The sequence below is a fragment of the Phocoena phocoena genome, chromosome 8 (assembly GCF_963924675.1).
Source record: "Phocoena phocoena chromosome 8, mPhoPho1.1, whole genome shotgun sequence".
NCBI lineage: Eukaryota > Metazoa > Chordata > Mammalia > Artiodactyla > Phocoenidae > Phocoena > Phocoena phocoena.
In genome coordinates, this window is record NC_089226.1 from 85,937,499 (window position 1) to 85,958,037 (window position 20,539).

The 20,539-nt window shown below is 43.3% G+C and overlaps 1 protein-coding gene across 1 annotated transcript in view; it reads left to right on the forward strand.

Annotated features, from left to right (window-relative positions):
* Nucleotides 1–2,420: 2,420 nt before the first annotated feature.
* Nucleotides 2,421–20,539, forward strand: part of CAT (catalase) — a 39,129-nt gene continuing 21,010 nt past the window's right edge. The window contains 4 exon segments of the mRNA XM_065883204.1: nt 2,421–2,486; nt 18,486–18,644; nt 18,646–18,658; nt 19,712–19,822. Coding sequence (XP_065739276.1) covers nt 2,421–2,486; nt 18,486–18,644; nt 18,646–18,658; nt 19,712–19,822 — 349 coding nt within the window.

Here is a 20,539-nt window from a genome sequence, read left to right on the forward strand (position 1 = left end):
GGTAGTGTGATGGAGGGGAATTCAGAATCAAAAGAGACTGAGGTCATATTCAATCATGGTTAAATATCTCACTCGAATTTTATGAAAACACATTGCACGTAAGCACGTTGTGAGGACACCTCTCAGAAGTTTGGAAGGAACATGTGTAGGTGAGGAACTCTAAAATTTAAGCTTCATTAACTTCGTGGTAAATCCGACTTTGGAGCTGATGTAATGAATACTTTGGCCCCTCTCTCCTCCTAAGTTCCCATCTCGTGCCGGCCCACCATTGGCTGAACTCAACAAGAAGGCAGGGTATCATGGGGAAAAGTGGATGATAAAATTCAAGATTCCTGGAGTACAGATGAGGATTGAGAAGGGTGGAGAGTGGATCTGGAGGGGCAAACAAAAAAATGCCTACTTTTCAAGAGAAGCAGATAAGTTAAGCGATGATCTGGAGAGGGAATTGCATTTGATTCAACTCATGGTGAAAACTGGAAAGAATCAAAAGTCCTACCGCTGAGCAGCTGAGGCCCAGGAAACAAAGGGACTTTAAAATAAGGAGACATATGCATCAGTGGGTACAGGAGATGAGATTTACACAGAACCACCGGAGAAATCATGTACATTATTGAATACTTGGAAGTTGTCTACGGGCCCTGTGTTTTTATTTCTTACTTTAGGGTTTTCTAATAGGTCTGGTAATCGTAATGTGGCTTGGCAAAAGGTTTTGGTAGCCCTCCCTAGCTCCTTTCACTTAATTTAAACTTGAAAGACTTATTCTCATGCAAATAATGTTATAAACAGTGGTTAGATTTCCAGTTCTATTCACAAAAATCCTTTTTCATACAAATGTGACTGAACTAGAGTCCTAACAGTATGCTATCATTTCAAAGACAAGCTCAAGCATAAAAAGTGATATGAACCCACAAGTAAAAGAAAAGAGTGACAGCTTGTCTGGAATAAGGCAATCCCTGACCACACGAGGATGGAAACAACTGAGGGAAGGGAAGATCTGAAGAATAAGTGTGATGCCCTATGAGTGGGAGGTTCACAGAGTGGAAGAAAAATCTATGATGTGGCCTCAGGATGAGAAGTTGTAGGAGTACAGATCTCTGTTGAGGTCTAGGAGTCCCATTTTTTCCCCTAGCTTTATTATGCCAAGGCAATTGTCTCCAACTTTGTAGACAATCTCTCTAGCTGGGGACAAGCAAGTCCTCCTTTCACACTTCATCTAATTAAGCATCTTGACATGAGTAAAACACCAACTGAAGATATTTTCATAGAATAAGTCATAGAACTTGTTTGCATCTTTGAACTCTTGAGCGACTTTCTTCCGGAATATCACAAAATATATTCTGCTATTTCACTTATTAAAATGCACTGCTCGAACACCTCAAAAATCAGCCCCATTAACTTACTGAAGAGATTTTCTAAACTCTATGCCAGCATTTCTACTAATAAATAGTGGGTTTGAGCATCTTAGTTAACTTAGTTAATTATTCTACATCAGGAGCAAGCCAACCTCTTGATTCTTGTTTATACTGTCATGGTGGGGAGACTTCATTGATCTTTAATGTCTTTTTGTTGTGAAGATTAAGTGATAGAGTCTGGCAACCATCAGCAATGTCTAGCACATAGTAGACACTCAAAAATGGGGAGCTTCTGAACCAAAAAGGGAGTCTAAAAGGTTGAATGTTCTTCCTATGTATTTTAGACTATTAAGATCATTTAGAACTTGCCAATATTTTTGCTTTTCTGTGTTTTTTAAAAAGGCATGTCTTTCTGTGCATAATCTGTAGCAAAGAAGAAATAATGCAACATTTGAGAGTGTGACCACTGGTCATACTTAAATGCAGAATCAGTGTATGCATTTATTCCAAATTCCATCAATCCTTCATTTGTAAACAATATTAACATTAGAACATGACAAAACTTCATTTTGCACAGATGAACTCAACCCAGAATTTCTTTTTCTTTTTTTTTAAGAGCTGAGAGCATATTTACAGAGTTCAAAGCCGCACCCAGCAGGACCTAAGGTTTCCCTCAACAAAACTGGCAGTCCACCAACCGCTGCGTCCCAGGGCAACCTGAAGGATGCTGATAAACCGAGGAGAGAGTCACGTCCTGGTACTCGGGGCCCCGGCCCTAGGTTCCTTAATCCCGCGGTTAGGGGGTCTGAGCCGCGGGTCTCCCCACCTTTACCAACCCCTCCCCAGCTTCTCCCCAACCTCTCCCCCTCCGAGTTCCAGCCCCACCCCTATTTGGTTTCCAATCCCATCCCGCCTGGCGCTCGAGCGGCCAATCAGGAGGCGGTCCCGCCAAGGGGGGCGGGACAAGGGCCGGAGCTGAGGGGCGGAGTCTGAAGTAGCCAATTTTAGCCGCGGGGCTGGAGACGCGAGAGTAGAGGTACCCTGCAGCGTTCTGCAGCGCCAGACATAATGGCGGACAGCCGGGATCCAGCTAGCGACCAGATGAAGCTCTGGAAGGAGCAGCGAGCCGTGCAGGTACACCCTGCGCTCACTGAGACGGCCCTACGGTCCGCGCAGAAAGCTAGGTGTCCGCGAGTAACCGCTCCTGTTTCTCCAGCGCGGCGGTTCGGTAGGGCTGTACCAAGATAACGGGCGGTGTGTGTGTGTGTGTGTGTGTGTGTGTGTGTGTGTGTGTGTGTGGTGTGTGTGTGGTGTGTGTGTGGTGTGTGTGTGCAGGATTTGTCGCAGGTCGCAGGTCGCGGGTGGTTGGCTTATAATTTTGCGCTTTTGCCAGCTGGGTCAGAGGTCGCAACTTGAGGCAGGAGTGAAGGCTCACGTGGAAAGAGGCAGAGAGCTGCAGCTGCAGGAAAGGAAGTGAGGGGGGAAGTCGGAACAGGCTCTAGCTTTGCCCTTGCTCAGTGACTGCCAGCTTTCATATTTGTGGGGTACCAGGGGGACAGGAACCGTGTTTTATCATGTCGACGTCCGCAGCACCGTACACACAGCATTAAACAACTAAATAAAAAGATGTTTACACCCATGATTTCTTTTGCACTTAAAAACATCAAGTCTAGCATTTTAGAGCTAGAAGTGACCTTAGTGATTAATTAATGCACTTATTTACACATATGCTTTGAGTGCCAGCATGTGCTAAGAACAGTGCTGGGTGAGTGGTACAAATTCCAATGAGGCCAGAATTGCACCACACAGAAGCTCCGAGTCCAGTCTGGGAGACAAGACAGATAAACAAATGATTACCATCCAACGTGGTGAAGGCGCTAATATAGGTTAATTGCAGAGTGTACAGGGAGTGACCAACTGGGCTGGCAGGCTTCTCAAAGCAGCTGACATCTGAACAAGCGCTTTAAAGATGAGTAGGATTTCAGCCCAGTGGTGGTGGGCCAGGCATTCCTGGCCTGTACCCTGGGGTGCAGAGCCTTGAAGGGCATCTCTGAGAAGGTTGGATGGGATGAGAGCGTTTATTATTTTTTTAATAGATGTTTATTGGAGTATAATTGCTTCACAATACTGTGTTAGTTTCTGCTTTGAGTCTTCTTTTGTCAAATTGGCCCAGAGAGTCTGAGGGACTTGCCCAGTTCCCATGGTGGCTGGTTAATGGCAGAGAGAGGACTAGAGTCATGTCTAGCGCTCTTTCTTAAAACCAGGTTAGTGTTAATGAACTAGTATTAATGCTGAGTTCCCATGGATTGCCTTATAGTTCCCTGTTTGTGGGAAGGCTGCCATTCTCTTCTAAGAGCCTGGAAAATTTATCATTTTCCTCCTTATATGCTACTAGGGTATTTAGTTTTTCATGAGTTCTTAGTCAAAGTGACCCAGAGAGACTTAGCATCTTATCAATCAAGGACAGGCAGCTAGTTAGTGGTAGGGTCAAGGTTAGAACTCAGCTTCTTGGGGCCAGGACTCTCTCCATACCCAGTGGTTGCTGCATCCTGGTTCACATGGAGGTTTTCATGAATACTTGGTGAACTGAAAAAAATATGGACAATGTAGTGAGTTTTTCATAAAACAAAATTTATTCTCTTTAAAGGACTCCCCTGAGACTAGCTTGCCTCTTCACTGTTTGGGAGAATCATTAACTGTTTTTAAGTCATTATGACCTCGCTGGTGATTTACCCCACCTGGTCACCCATGTGAGAAACAGCTGGCTCGCAAAGCACATCTATAATTTGGGTACTTCTAGTTGAAATACTGCTGTCTCCTCTGCCCATGCATCTCAGTGCACTGTTTACATTGTCCTGATTGGCCGTCACATTGATGTCTTGTTGTTTCTTACTTGAGCTGCTCTGAGTGAAAACTGCTTATTTCTTTGAGGTGACTCCCCCCACCAAACGGAATTTTGCATATGTCACATGGCCTTTGTAATTTTTCAGTGCTTTCTTCTGAAAATTTTCAAACATTCAGAAAAGTGGGAAGAATTGTGTAGTGTATGCCCATATATCCACCACATATTTTTTGCTGTGTATTTTTTTATTGCATGTTTTTCCATCTGTCTGTCCCTTCATACATCTTTTAACCTGTTTTTTGGAGGTGCATTTCAGAGTAAGTTGTAGACATCAGCAGACTTGACCCCTAAACAGTAAGTATGCAAATTAACAGAATTCAATGCTTATTTATGTTTTTAAGGCAAAATTTATATACAAGGAAATATACAAATATTAAGTGCACCATTCTCTGCTTTTTGATAAATATAAACACCTGTGCATCCGGTTCCTTTATTAAGGTACAGAAGATTCTCATTACCCTGGAATGTTCCCTCATGCTGTTTCCAGTCTTTTCCTGCAACCCCTGCAGTCTTGCCTCAGGCAGCCATGTTGATTTTCTTTTTTAACCGTCGATTTATGTACTTTTTGTGTAATGCTGCTTTCATTCAGCAAATATGTTTTAAGATTTAAAAACATGTTTTAGACTTCATTCACGTCATTGCATGTATCCATGGTTCTTTTATTGCTGGGTAGTATTCCATTGTATGATTAGACCACCACATGTTTATCCGGTTGCTGGGCACCTGGGCTATTCCCAGTGTGTGGCTGTTATGAATAAAGGTTCTATAAAGAATCTTATGTAAATCTTTTTGTACACATATGCTTTTATTTCTCTTAAAACATACCTATGAGTAGAATTGCTGGGTAAGTGAATAAGGTAATTGAATGTCTTGTGAGAAACTTGTAAGCCTTTTTCCAATGCAGTTGTACCATTTTACAGTTCCATCAACTGAGTTTGAGAGTTCCAGTTGCTCCACATCCTGTCATCTTTTGGTATTGTCATTCTTTTAATTTAAGCCATTCTGGTGGGTAGGAAGTGGTATTTGCATTGCTCTGATGACCAGTGATGCTGAGCATCTTTTCATATGCTTATTTGACCATTGGTATATATTTCTTTGATGTATCTGTTCAAATCTTTTGTCCTTTAAAACATTGGATTGTTTGTCTTATTATCCTTAATTCATAGCCCATATTTTAAGTACAGTCATGTATGGGCCAGGTGCTGTAATAATATTATACATCCCAAAGTGTATAATGGCATAAACATATTAGAAGTTTATTTCTCTCTTACATGATTAGCCAAAGTGGTTTGAGGTTGAAGAAGGGGGTAGTGAGTACTCTGCGGCCCACAGTTATCGAGGGCTGCAGGCTGAAGGAGGACTCCCCGTTGTCAACACATGGTTTCTTAATGTTGCCCTCCACATCACTGTCTAGTCCCAGAAGGTTAAGAGCATGGAGGAGAGTATGAGGGAGGTTTAGAGGCCAGGCTGGAAGTGGTGTAGGTCACTTCTACTCACCTTCCATTGTCTAGCACCCTGTCACATGGCCACACCTACTGTGAGGGAGGCTGGGAAACATAGTCTACCTCTGTGTCTAGGTAGCCAACCCTACTACATTGTATCCAAACATACGTTCCATGTGGTGACAACCTCTCTAGCCATTTTCTTGTGATGTGGTGATGGGCAAACAGACATAATCACTTTTAAAAGGGTATGTCCTTTTTACTTTCTGACTTTAAAATATTCTTTCTGTTAGAAAATTATGACAGTAAAGGGTGGTATTTTAAAAAAAATCTCCACTTGCTTGGCAAATTTTTTTTTTATAAGTGGGCAGCTCTGTGTCAGTAGCCTGCCTCCCACCCCCCAATTTGTTTTTATTTTTTTCTGGATTGTGAGAGCTTTAAGTTATGGAACGACTGTTGGAGGGCACCCTGCTGTCTCCGTCCTCAAGAACTAGATGCCGAATGTCAAGCTGCGTGTCTCCTTCTTTAAGACCCGTGTCAGCCAGCACGAAAGCAATTTTTTGGGCGTCTCTCCTTGTGGGAATATTTTGTTGCTGACAACTGAATTGGGACCTTTGTGAACTTTAATAAGCTCGACGAATGAATCAAATATGTTCGTAGGTATGACTTGGATCTTCTTAAAAACTTTATTTTTCTTTCTGTCAAAATACATTGAAGGGAGGGAGGTGGTTCTCCATGTATTTCCAGTCACTCTGAATGGAACTTAGATGGAAACTTTGTCGTTCATTGCTTAGAATGCCATTGTCTCTTCCTTTGGGATACTTAGGGTACTTGGTAGCCTCTGATCCCTTAAAAACTGGAGAATTTGAGCATTTCAAGGGAACCTTTTTTTTTTTAACAGTTCCCTTATTACTTGGGAGAGAGGTGGAGTCTTATCCCATCCATTCCTGTCAATGAGTCATAAGACAGAGCCTTTGAGGGTTTATGTATTTTTTAGGGTAACGTGATAATAACTGCATTGATGTTACACTGCTAACATTCAGGCTGGAGAAGGGGTGACTCAGTAACTTCTTGTGCACACGTGCTTTCATTTCTGGTGGCAACTACCTAGGAGTGGGACATAGTATGACAGAAAGAGAGACAGATGGACATTAGGAGAAGTTGAATTAAAATTTCTAAGCTTTTACTTCTTTTAGCCAACACCTAGACCACTCTGTATTTTTTTCCTGGTAAGAAAAGAGAGGCTGATTGCGAAACATAAAACAAGCAAATATTTATTTTTGTTTATTTTCTCACTTTGGTTCTTTATTTTCTTTCTGGTACTGTGACTACTGTAGTTTCTACTACAAAGACTAGCGAAATCTTTTATATTTGTGGATCAGTTGTCCTTCAGTTTTTGAGCCTTTCTCTCCTCTTATTCCCTACTTTTTTGAAAAATTGAAGGACCAGAGCAATTCCCAGTGCTATCAGATTTATTTAGTAAAGTCAGTTTCAAGACAGAGAAAACCTCTTTTGCAGTAGTTATTCTGTGTATTTTCAAGGTTCTTTTCTTGGTGGGATTATTCTAATTGTTTGCTTATTATTATTATTATTATTATTATTATTATTTTGCGGTACATGGGCCTCTCACTGTTGTGGCCTCTCCCATTGTGGAGCACAGGCTCTGGACGCGCAGGCTTAGTGGCCATGGCTCACGGGCCCAGCCGCTCCGCGGCATGTGGGATCTTCCTGGACCGGGGCACGAGCCCGTGTCCCCTGCATCGGCAGGCGGACTCTCAACCACTGCGCCACCAGGGAAGCCCTGTTTGCTTATTATTGAAAAGCAGTAGCAGTGTATTTTAACCATGTCTTGCTGGAAACGTGGACAACTCACCAAGAAGAGAGGAGAAAAATATTAGCAACTACTGTGACATGTTTCCTCTTAGAAAAAATAATACAAAAGAGCCTTGCTGTAAGAACAAACATTTCCCATTTGAGTGAGAGAGGAGGTGTGTTCAGTCAGTCTGAGCTCAGCCATCCAACCATGTGACCTTGAAGTCTGACATTTATTTATCTTCCTTGTAGAAGGCAACTTTTTAGTTTTTTCTGGAATTAAAACTATCCACTAGAATCTAAGAAAATGATACAAATGAACTTATTTACAAAACAGAAATAGACTCACAGACATAGAAAGGAAATTTATGGTTAACAAAGGGGAAAGTCGGGGGTGGGGAGAGGGATAAATTAGGAGTTTGGGATTAAGATATACACACTACTATAAATAAAAGAGATAACCCACAAGGACCTACTGTATACTGTATAGCATAGGGAGCTATACTCAATATCTTGTAATAACCTACAGTGGAAAGGAATCTAATATATATATATATATATATATATAAATCACTTTGCTGTATACCTGAAACTAACACAATATTATAAATCAACTATATTTCAATAAAAATTTTTTACAAAAGCACAGTCAATGGAGTCCATCCAGACCTACTTTAAAAAAAAGTGATTACTGATAACATTGGATTAATATCTACTGATAAAATAAAAGAACAAAATAAACTACCCACTAGGGACTTCCCTGGTGGCACAGTGTTAAGAATCTGCCTGCCAGTGCAGGGAATACAGGTTCAAGCCCTGGTCCGGGAAGATCCCACATGTCACGGAACAACTAAACGCATGTGCCACAGCTACTGAGCCTGCAATCCAGAGCCCGCAAGCCACAACTACTGAAGCCCGTACGCCTAGAGCCTGTGCTCCACAACAAGAGAAGCCACCACAATGAGAAGCCCGCACACTGCAACGAAGAGTAGCCCCCGCTTGCCACAACTAGAGAAAGCCCGTGTGCAGCAAGGAAGACCCAATGAACCATAAATAAATAAATTAATTAATTAAACAAGAAAAAACACTACCCACTAGTTTTCTTCCCTGGAATCCTTGGAATAATTTTTTATTTTCTTCAGGCATTTGCTCCTCTTGCCCCCATGCAGTTCAAGGACAGGCAGTTCTTTGCTTGCCTGTGAGATCTTTTTTTGTTTGTTTGTTTTGTTTTGTTTTTTGCGGTACGCGGGCCTCTCAGTGTTGTGGCCTCTCCCGTTGCGGAGCACAGGCTCTGGACGCGCAGGCTCAGCGGCCGTGGCTCACGGGCCCAGCCGCTCCGCGGCATGTGGGATCTTCCTGGACCGGGGCACGAACTCGCGTCCCCTGCATCGGCAGGCGGACTCTCAACCACTGCGCCACCAGGGAAGCCCGAGATCTTTTTTTTAAATTTAATTTTATTTATTTTTTTATAGAGCAGGTTCTTATTAGTTATCTATTTTATACATATTAGTGTATATATGTCAATCCCAATCTCCCAATTCATCCCACCACACCCCCTCCACTTTCCCCCCTTGGTGTCCGTACGTTCTCTACATCTGTGTCTCTGTTTCTGCCTTGCAAACTGGTTCATCTGTACCATTATTCCAGATTCCACATATATGTGTTGATGTACGATATTTGTTTTTCTCTTTCTGACTTACTTCACTCTGTATGACGGTCTCTAGGTCCATCCATGTCTCAACAAATGACCCAGTTTCATTCCTTTCTATGGCTGAGGAATATTCCACTGTATATATGTACCACACCTTCTTTATCCATTTGTCTGTTGATGGGCATTTAGGTTGCTTCCATGACCTGGCTATTGTAAATAGTGCTGCAATGAACATTGGGGTGCATGTGTCTTTTTGAATTGTGGTTTTCTCTGGATAGATGCCCAGTAGTGGGATTGCTGGGTCATATGGTAGTTCTATTTTTAGTTTTTTAAGGAACCTTCATACTGTTTTCCATAGTGGCTGTATCAATTTACATTCCCACCAACAGTGCAAGAGGGTTCCCTTTTCTCCACACCCTCTCCAGCATTTGTTGTTTGTAGATTTTCTGATGATACCCATTCTAACTGGTGTGAGGTGATACCTCATTGTAGTTCTGATTTGCATTTCTCTAATAATTAGTGATGTTGAGCAGCTTTTCATGTGCTTCTTGGCCATCTGTGTGTCTTCTTTGGAGAAATGTCTATTTAGATCTTCTGCCCATTTTTTGATTGGGTTGTTTTTTTAATATTGAGCTTCATGAGCTGTTTATATGTTTTGGAGATTAATCCTTTGCCCGTTCATTCTTTTGCAAATATTTTCTCCCATTCTGTGGGTTGTCTTTTCATCTTGTTTATGGTTTCCTTTGTTGTGCAAAAGCTTTTAAGTTTCATTAGGTCCTATTTGTTTATTTTTGTTTTTATTTCCATTACTCCAGGAGGCAAGTCAAAAAAGATCTTGCTGTGATTTATGTCAAAGAGTGTTCTTCCTGTGTTTTCCTCTAAGAGTTTTATAGTGTCTGGTCTTACATTTAGGACTTTAATCCGTTTTGAGTTTTTTTTTGTGTATGGTATTAGGGAGTGTTCTAATTTCATTCTTTTACGTGCAGCTGTCCGGTTTTCCCAGCGCCACTTACGCCTGTGAGATCCTATTGTTCCTTGAGCAGTGAGTGTATTGTTTGTTGTCAGCCTAAGGCCGTATCCCATACCAGTTAGCACACTGCTGAGATGGCCTGTTGTCACTTCAGTGATACTTTAGTATACTTTGTTTAGTACCAACAGGACCCATTTGGTTCTTGATGAAAAACACAGTTTGATCTTTTCTTACATTTATTGGATTTCACTTTTTCCATTATGTATTACTTAGTATTTTACTGAATGGCAGTTCTCCAGGCAGATGGTATAGAATAACTTAGGCAATTAGTAAAGTAGAATGAAAACTCCTTCTCGCCTCTTGAGCTTAGAATGACCAACTGTTCTTGACTTATACTGAGACCCTTAGTGGCTTAACCATGATGAAGTCAACTTACAAAAAGAAGTATATCTCAGTGATGAAGTGTCCACTTAGAGCCCAGAAAGCGTAGTTTTCAGTGTTTCAGGCAGTCAGAAAAATTTCCTAGCGTTGTCAGTTCACTGATTGTGTGCTAGAAAACCCCCTCAGCGTGATGTGGTGTTGAGGTGAGTCACTGTCTGATGCTGAAAATGAAAAGCACATCAGACTTAATCCAGAGTTGAGGAGTAAGTGGCCTACATGGAAGTTAGCGTTTTCCACTTTTTCTAGTGACGGTAAGCCCTGTCTGGGCAGGAGCCAGCGTTCATCACCTGGTCTGTTGTATGTTTTGAGTGCAGTGCTGAGTTTGCCTGCTCAGAGCTACCACTCATGTATGATGCGGCCCCCTATTTCTCTCCCTTGCTTCAACTTCTCCCTCATTTCTTTTCTTAGGCATTTCTCTTTGATTCTTCGTGGAAAAACAAACACACAAACCCAAAACTTTATATTGTGGAAAATTTCAAACCAGAACTGAATAGGGAGGATAGTTTAGCGAACCTCCAAGTGCCTTGTCTCTCAGCTTCAATAATGAATTTCTATCCCACCAACTCCCCCCCACCCCATTTTTGAAGCAAATAGCAGGCACTGTATCATTTTATCTGTGAATATTTCAGGATATATCTCCAAAAGGTAAGACTTTTTTTTAGTAATACTGTGGTCACATCTACAAAATGAACAGTAATACCTCACATCCTCACATTTCCAAGTAGCATGATCAGTTTCCCAGATTGTCTCTGTGCAGAAAAGAGTTTCCATGCAGGCCTGAGACTGCTGCCCTTCGAAAGGCCTCTTGGCAAGGTTAGCCCTTGGCTGGCATCCGGACCTTGGCTTTCTGGAGGGTTCCCACCACCCTAACTGGTAAGAGTGGCTCACAGTGCCTAAGCCATCTGTGCAAACAGTGTGGTTCATGCTGAGCACCTGCTTTCCTTCCGGGAGTCAGAGGGTGTCTCTATGATCAGCCCCCAGTACAAACCCTGGGTGCCGAGTCTCTAACGAGCTTCCCTGTGAGACAGCATTTCACGGGAGTTGCCACAGCTTGCTGGGGAAATTAGGCATGTCTTGCATGACTCTGGGAGAGGATTCTTGGAAGCTTGTGCTGGTTTCCTCTGGACTTCGTTGTGCTTTTTCTCCTTGCTTATTTTGCTTTGTACCTAAATGCTGTAATAAATAACGGCCTGAGTATGCCTAGATGCTAAGTTCTGTGAGTTCTAGGGAATCACTGAACCCGGGGTGGTCTTGGGGACCCCTGACACTGTCCGTCTCTCTTTTTTTAACACTTTGTTCAAAGTCAGATGCAAATAACGTTCACACACTACATTGGTTGATATGTCTCTTAAGTCCGTCTTTCTCCTCCCTAGGGTGGTTGTAAACGAAGTTTATGTGGCTTAAACTTTAAGGGGGTCAGGTGAGGGGTCAGGCTTTATAGTCAGACAGGGTTCAAATTGAGGCTTGACCACCGGCTAGGTTACTTCACCTCCCTTCTCTTTGGTTTCCCATATTGAAAATGGAATAATAATTCTCCTTACTTTGCAGTATTGCTGTGAGAATTCATTTATCTAAAAGGTGTGTGTAGATGAATACATGTCAATTACCCAGCCTGAAGAATATGTGCAGGAGACGTTAGCTATGTTGTTTTGAGAGGTGCTATAGCGTGTGGGTAAGATTTGGGTCCTCGAGCCAGTCTGCTTGGGTTCAATTTCTGCTTCTGCCCCATTCTAGGTGGGTGGCCTTGAGCAAGTTGTATAACTTCTTGGTGCCTCAGTTTCCTCTTCCGTGTAATGGAGATTATTATAGTCCTTACCTCGGAGAGATGGATTAAATGTGATCACCGAGTAAAGAGTTTAGAACAGCGCCCGCAGAGCAAGCTGTTGTTTGTTGTTTTGAGGCTTGAGCGAGTCTAGTAGGTTAGGCCTCTCACGTACACGTTGCACACCTAAGCTGACAGAGAAGCAGGGAGTCGGTGGCATGAGAGGAATCCAGAATCACCTTTATTATCGGTAGAGGCTTGACTGGAGAACGTGGCCAAGAGGGCCTGCTGAGACCGCTCTCCTGAGCTGAATTTATTTACCCCTCGTGTTTAGGCAGCTCTGGAGATGACCAGAGGAATGGCTGCTGCCTGCAGCCATTGGTTTCCAAAGGGGAGAGAGTGGAGCCCTGTGCAGGCCTGTGTCCCTTTCCTAAACTGCCCCATCAGGGGAAGTCCCCCCCCCCTCCTTCTTTGGATCAGGACAGAGGCCTGGAGCACCAAGAAATCTGAGGACCAGGACTGTCTTTGGTTTTCTGTACACGGGTGTGTCATAGACAGTGATTTGCTAGAAATACTAGGTATATTCTGTATTGACCTCTGGGAATGTGAAGCTGTCGTTATGACTGTTGGGATTGAAAGTTGGGGATGGTTTGCATGACCACTGTTTTTCAATTTAGAAAAGGAAAACTAAGATGGATAGCAAGTTCTTGGAAATTGTGTCAGCAGTGGGCACTAATCAGTGGAAGCTAGGTTGATAAAATATTTCATCAGAGAAAGCCAGCCTGACTCCTCCCAGGAAAATTTCTTCATCCGTGTCTTAGTTTGAGCCAAAAAATACAAACAGCAAAGCCAAAGTGGAATTTTACTTTAACTTTGCGCAGGCTCAGCGGCCATGGCGCACGGGCCTAGCCACTCCGCGGCATGTGGGATCTTCCCGGACCGGGGCACGAACCCATGTCCCCTGCATCGGCAGGCGGACTCTCAACCACTGCGCCACCAGGGAAGCCCTTACTTTAACTTTGAGTCCTTCCTTCTAATCATGGTGCCAGTTTTTAGCCAGGTCAAAGTACTTCTTTGCCAATTTCTGCAGCAGTTTTTATAAGAAGTTTGTCTGAAGGTGATTGATCAGAATATGGAGTTATAAGTTCAAATATTTCTCTTTTATTTTTTGGAGGGGAGGTACAGGGAGAGGCATAGACTATTGTTGTATCCTCCTCCTTTTTAGAAATAATCCTTCTTGGCCATTTCATATTGGTCCATAGTTTAATTCATTCCCATGTTGGATCCACAGCATTGGTTGTGCACTTGTTGGTAACAGAGCACTGTGGCAGGTGTCAGGGCTATAGATGCAAAAGGAGTGTGCTGTCTAGAGAGGAAAAACTGTGAAGTACACAGATAATTATTATATTTATTCTGTGGGGCACAAGAAGTTGCCCTTGGCCCAGCTCATGGGGTGGCATGGGCGGGGCAGGAAGAGTGGTCCAGGAGAAGCATGTGTGAATGTCATGAGGAATTGGCAGCCAGAAAGATGTAAACACATTAACAGGTACTGATGCTGCTTTTCTAGAGAGGGAGCTCTTAGAATTGTCCAGCAACAGAAAAGCTCTTCTGTCTTAAAAAATTCTAGTTGTAAAGTGACCTTGCACTGAGTTAAAAAACAAACAAACAGAAACCCCCCAATAATCAGCAAGTAGGCAGGTACATCTTTGCCCTTCGATACTTGTTACATGTTGCAGGTAAATGTGTGCTGCCACGTTGAAATCTGTGTAAAGTTACTTAAATTCTCTGAGCATGTAGCATCACCCATTAAATGGGAGTAATGACACTTATCTCACTGGGTTCTTGGGAGGCTTGAACGAAGGTAGCTAGGATAAGGCCTTGCGTATGGCAGGTGCTTGAGAAATGGAAGTTACAGAGGGAAATGAGGAACATATACAGAACATATGCAGTTCTGTCAACTGCATTGATTCTGTGTTTGTCCTTTCTAGTTAGCTTTGGACCAGCAGTAACCACACTCCATCATATTCCTAGAGAAAGCCCAGAGCTTGCATTGTGGGATGTTGTTTCTTTTGTCTGATGCTTGTGAAAAACAGGGGCACAGGCTACAGGATGTGGTTGTATTATGGTTTTCCTGGCACTCACTGCCCTCAGGAGCCCTCTGTCCACCCTCCTCCAAGACTGCAGACCCATAGCATTGTGTGTGCAGGACACAGGGATGCTTCTTGTCAGCCTCTGTGGTCTGTGGCGACAGGGAGGACAGGGACCCTGGCTGGTGAATGTGTGAGTGTTGAGATGAGTCGCCTGAGGGACCCTTGTTCTAAATCCACATGCCCCGCTCCACTGCCACCTGCCGCCGCCCCCCTCACCATCCAGCCTGTAGAGGGGTCCACCTTGGGATTGTTGAACTTCTAATGTTACCCAGGTGTGCTATGGCTGCTTTTTGTGTCCTTGACCTGCAGACAAGCTCTGAGTTATTTTTCCCTCCAGCCCTTTCTCTCCCAGCCTCTGGCTGAAGTCTGCCATGCTGTTGCTCTTATCCTCGCTGCCAGATGGTTGCTGCCTTTGCTGTTTGTAGACTTTTCATTTTTTCTCTTCTTCCCTCCCTTATCCACCACCCCCGCCCACCCCCCCCCTCGCCCCGCCCCGTCACCTCTGCCCTTCTCAGCTTGTGCAGGGAGTGGCTTCATCGGACTGTACTCATATAAGCAGGTATCATCTTCCAAGTTTTGCCATTCCAGGACATTTTTGTCATTGCTTGTAGCCCTGGAGGGCTGATTTTCACTGCTTTCTGCTTCAAGTTCAAAATTATTCTAAATGCTTGAGACTCCTGGAAGTTTGGCTCAAACGGAAACAAAAACAAATTGTGTCTACACTGGGGCTGATCACAATGCTCGCTGCATGGAGCTAGCTTTTTTTCAGAAATGAGTTTTAAAAATTTGCTTTCGAGGTCCGTTTCCCAGCTCCACCCTCACTTTCAGTAAAGCGTCATTGCGTTAACTCTCTCCATCTCAGCTAACATACTGAGTCCTTCTTCTCATCTAGTAAATACTCTTATCTTTGCTTGAAGTCAGTTTTTCTTATCTGATGTTGCCCTAAACACCCCCTGAAGTCAGGGATCTTTTCCTCCCTAGTCTTTGCCCACTGGCCTCCCTTCTGTCTTGCTGACCACGTTGAAGCTTTCCCTGCCACACTCGTTTTAAAAGCAAATTACATATCCATTAGCATGTGTGAGGAAAGGTGTTAAAAGTGAGAACAATTGATCTATTAGACCAGGGAATAAGAAGAGATGACAAATGCTGCATTTGTAACTTACAAACCCAGGTTTCATTTCTCCAGGGGGTGGGTGTTATGGAGGAGATTCCTGCGTTGGGGGGAGGGAGGCCCAGTGGTGGCAATGTTCCAGCATTGCCAAGCGAAGATTCCATGATTCAGTGTCACCAGGCGAAACCATCTCATTCTTTAGTTCTTCACTCGTTCATTCGCTCATCCGGCTTACTCTGATCTGCCTCCTTTGGGCATGGTTTTTATGCTTGACTTTATCACACTGACCTGGTCATGAGGAGGGGTCTTGTGGTGTGCTCTCATTTGTTTCCTCAGCAGCAACTCCTTCCTGTATTAGGGGATGCAGAAAAGTAAATGACACTCTGACCTGTTTACCTTTCCTTTTACTAAGCTTGGTATTCTCCCTCATACTCTTCTCCTTTATGGGACGTTCCTCCCCTCCACCCCCCTCTGCCATTTTTAGGTTTCCTTTAGTGCCTTGATTATGTGATGAAAAGAGCATGTAAAGGGTGGACAGACTTAGTTTACTCAGACTTTTTACAATTTTAATTGTAGACCATCCAAAAGCTTTAGGTTAGTGGTGGTTAATCCTGGCCTCACTTAGGAATCACCTGGAGAGCTCAAAAAATAACAGCCCGGGCCTCACCTAGACTAATTGTATCACTAATTTCTAGGGGCAGATGGCCAGGCATCCGAGTGCTTTAAAAAGTTCCAGGTGGGCTTCCCTGGTGGCACAGTGGTTAAGAATCCACCTGCCAATGCAGAGGACACGGGTTCAAGCCCTTGTCTGGGAAGATCCCACATGCCGCAGAGCAACTAAGGACCGTGTGCCACAACTACTGAGCCTGCGTGCCACAACTACTGAGCCTGTGTGCCACAACTACTGAAGCCTGCGTGCCTAGAGCCCGTGCTCCGCAGCAAGAGAAACCACTGCAGTGAGAAGCCCGCACACTGCAACGAGGAGTAGCACCCGGTCGCCCCAACTAGAGAAAGTCCGCACATAGCAGCGAAGGCCCAACACAGCCAAAAATATATAAAAAAAAAAAACTTTAAAAAAAGTTCCCAGGTGATTCCAGTGACATCCAAGGTTGAAAAATCAAGGTTTTAGGTTTAAACTAAAGGTGAAGTTGTGCAATTTCACTCTTTCTTTCTCTGATTCATTTTCTAGTTTAGATTTTAAACGAGTATACAGTGTCACATTTATTAGCGCATGTGTGTCTTCAAAAGGGGGTGGTGTGATTGGGTGGTAACCACAGACTGGACACGTAAACTTTCATATAGTTTGGAAGGGTTTGTTGCCGGATGGGTAGGGGATAGGGCGAGAGAGTCTGGATGGATACCTACACATCAGTCATGGTTTCTAGAAAAATAAAGCCAGAAATGCTTTGTTTCTGGTATCAGGTCACTTTCTCATGGCCAGTACAGCAGTAACATGTATTTGCCTGGTGTGTGGCCTTATTTTGTGTACATTCAGTTCTCTTAATCCATGTGTTAACCCTGGGAAGTAGTTATTTTTTGTCCATTTTTCAGATGAAAAATAACCTCAGAAATACTAAGTAACTTGCTAGTAGCCACACATCTGGTAATTGGCAAGGCTGGGGGTTGGACCCACCCAGTTGGAGGTGGCTTAGCTCTGCATCTCCCCTGATTTCCTAGTGACCAGGGGAGGTCATGGGAGAGGGAGTTGGCTGTAGTCAAAAGCAGAGTGTGACCACAGCTGGGAGCTGCCCAGGATCATGTGAGGCTTAAAAGTGCTGTCCCCACTCTAGAGAAGGGACAGCTGAGAGGCTTCTGATGTAACGGAAATGGGAGAATTGGGTGGATGAAAACTAATTCTTTATTACCATAAAACAACCTATCTCATCTCAGAGACATTTGGCATCTTTAGAAAATTAATACTATAGGGACTCCCCCTCGTGGCGCAGTGGTTAAGAATCCACCTGCCAGGGGCAGGGGACACGGGTTCGAGCCCTGGTCCGGGAAGATCCCGTTTGCTGCGGAGCAACTAAGCCCCATGCACCACAACTACTGAGCCTGCGCTCTAGAGCCTGTGAGCCACAACTACTGAGCCCATGCGCCACAACTAGTGAAGCCTGTGCGCCTAGAGCCCGTGCTCCGCAGCAAGAGACGCCACTGCAATGAGAGGTCTGCACACCACAAGGAAGAGTAGCCCCTGCTCGCCGCAACTAGAGAAAGCCTGCACACAGCAACGAAGACCCAATGCAGCCAAAAATAAAAAAATAAATTAATAAAAGAAGTTTAAAAGAAAAAAGAAAATTAGTACTATAATCCATCTTACCAATAACTGTTTATTATCAGTGACAACAAAAGCCACTGACTTTTTTTCTTTCTTCTTGGAATTGAAAAGAGATGTTGCAAATAGCTGGTACACACTGCTTGAGAGAAATGAATGCATTGTACAGGATGACCCGCCGTGACCTCTGCAGCAGTCAGGAAGAGTTTATAAGATTGAGGAAAGCATTTACAGGCATAGCTTCTGTGGGGACCATCGTCTCACTATTAGTTTGGACGTTCCACGTTCAGCACATATGATCCATTTGGGATGATCCGTATGTGGGGTTTCCTGTGTGGAGCCCGACGGCTGTAGCTGGAGCAGGGGTGGAGCAAGCTGGCGAGTTATTTAGCCATCTTCCTACTGCTCAGAGCAGATTTCTTAGGATTTCTGCGACCTGACTATAAATTTCAGGCAATTGCATATTTTGAGTATTTCAGTACTTTTGTCACAGGAAATTTAAAAAGAGTTTGGGTAGAAGGTATAAAAAATGCAAAACGATGTGCCCTGTGATGGCGGAAATTAAGTGTGTGATTGTACTGACTCTCTTGCACTCTTCTCCTCTCATGTTCACTTAGAAACCTGATGTCTTGACCACCGGAGCGGGTAATCCGATAGGAGACAAACTCAATATTCTTACAGCAGGGCCCCGCGGGCCCCTTCTTGTTCAGGATGTGGTTTTCACTGATGAAATGGCTCACTTTGACCGGGAGAGAATTCCTGAGAGAGTCGTGCACAGCCAAAGGAGCAGGTGAGAACTGTGTTCATTTGTTGTAAAAGGACTGTTTCATAACACCTGGGTTAAAAATTCCTTCTCAAAGGATCAGAGCTCCTTTAATAGAAGTGCCAAATCTCCATTCCAGGGGGAAGGGAAAAAATGTCTGTCAATAGAGGAGTCAATAATTAAATGATGGTTATTTCCCTGGATTTCACATTATATATAAAATATTTTTTACTGAAAATAAAAGTAATCTTCCTTTTAGTCCATTTTGCAGTTTACTGAAGAGGTAAAAATGTGGAAGTACCGACACAGACATACTGTAATTATAATTAGATTTAGATGGTGCACTTAACTGGATAAACACTGGAATGAACTGGGCAAAATCGATGACGGTTGTGTTAGTGTGGTGGGTTTGTGGTGATTTTTCCTTTCTGTTGAAAACTTCTGTAAAACTTTTATCTTGCATTTATAGAGAAACAAAAGATGGGGGTGGTGTTTAAAAGAAAACTAAAAACTCAATAGGAAAAACAAAGCTTGATAGAAAGGAAGAAGTTGTTTTGTTTTAGCTGCTTACTTGGACTCCCAGTTAGGACTTCCCAATTTCTTTATTTGCTCTTCCATCTTCTCCAGCTTTTTTTGCGTGTCTTTTCCCTCATGATTTTGATATGCTGTTCAGTTTGTTGTTTGGCTCTGTGGCGACCTTCGTACGTGCTCAGTCCTTCTCTCCCTGTGTTTTCTCCTCCTCTCCACCCTGTTCTTTCTCTCCTAGGTCCTGCCTCTACTTCAGGGGCCTCTCAGGCCGTGTCCTCGTGGCAACCTTGGCTTGTTCCTTCTGGTCCCACCCATCTCCTCCTCCTCTTTGGCTCCAGCTGTGTAGCACTCAGCTTAGTACTAAGTGACCTAGGACTTTGCATTTTGCTCTCATCATTTTGTGTTTGGTTATCTCCCCTTCTCCCATCATCTTGGAAGCTCCCAGAAGGCCAGTGCTAAGCCACCAGTTTCTCTCTCACGCAGATGCCTATTGAGGGCCTGATGGCCTGAGTGACGGTCTTGTGATGAGGATTTCTGTGTCTTTTTCCTTAGGGGCTTTTGGCTACTTTGAGGTCACGCATGACATTACCAGATACTCCAAGGCGAAGGTGTTTGAGCACATTGGAAAGAGGACGCCCATTGCAGTTCGCTTCTCCACTGTTGGTAAGTTGGTCTGTTTGCATTACTGGTGTTGCTTAACTCAACCGTGTATCTTATCTGGGGCATTTATAACTTAATTTCAAGAAAAAACTTACCAGACAATAGAAAACAAGCACTTCTTCAAATGATAGCAAGGTTTTACAGTAGAAAAAATATTTTAAGACATGTAGAAAGTTACTTATAATTCTGTTTGTTGAGGTCTTAGGAAATCATACTTACGCAGAGGCCGCCTCTGCAATCCTGTGACATTTGGAAAGAATTTTTCCTACAAGTGGTTGCATGAAGTGGGAATCTTACTCAGTAGCCATGATAACAGTTGCCCTTTATTGAGAATTAACTCTATGCTATCCATGGTTGGTGCTTTACTGACATTGTTTATAGTCTGTAGATGTACTTTGCAAGATGGGGTTCTTTCTATTTCAGAGAGAGTAAGTGATTTTCCTCATGTTACAGAGCTAGTAAGACTTAGAGCTATCAAACTGCATCTCAACACACCACAATGCCTGATTAATTCTGTTTCTGCATGAATTTGTGCATTTTAAAAATACTGTGGAATGCAAAAGTAAATGAAATTAAGAATAAGAATTTATGTTTTGACTCATTTTCTTAGTATTAACCTCATAATTTTGACACTCACTTATTCTCTTTGTTCACTACCTTAATCTTCATAATTATTCTCTTCCCTTAATTTAAATTTTAATTAACGGTTTGAACAAAGCT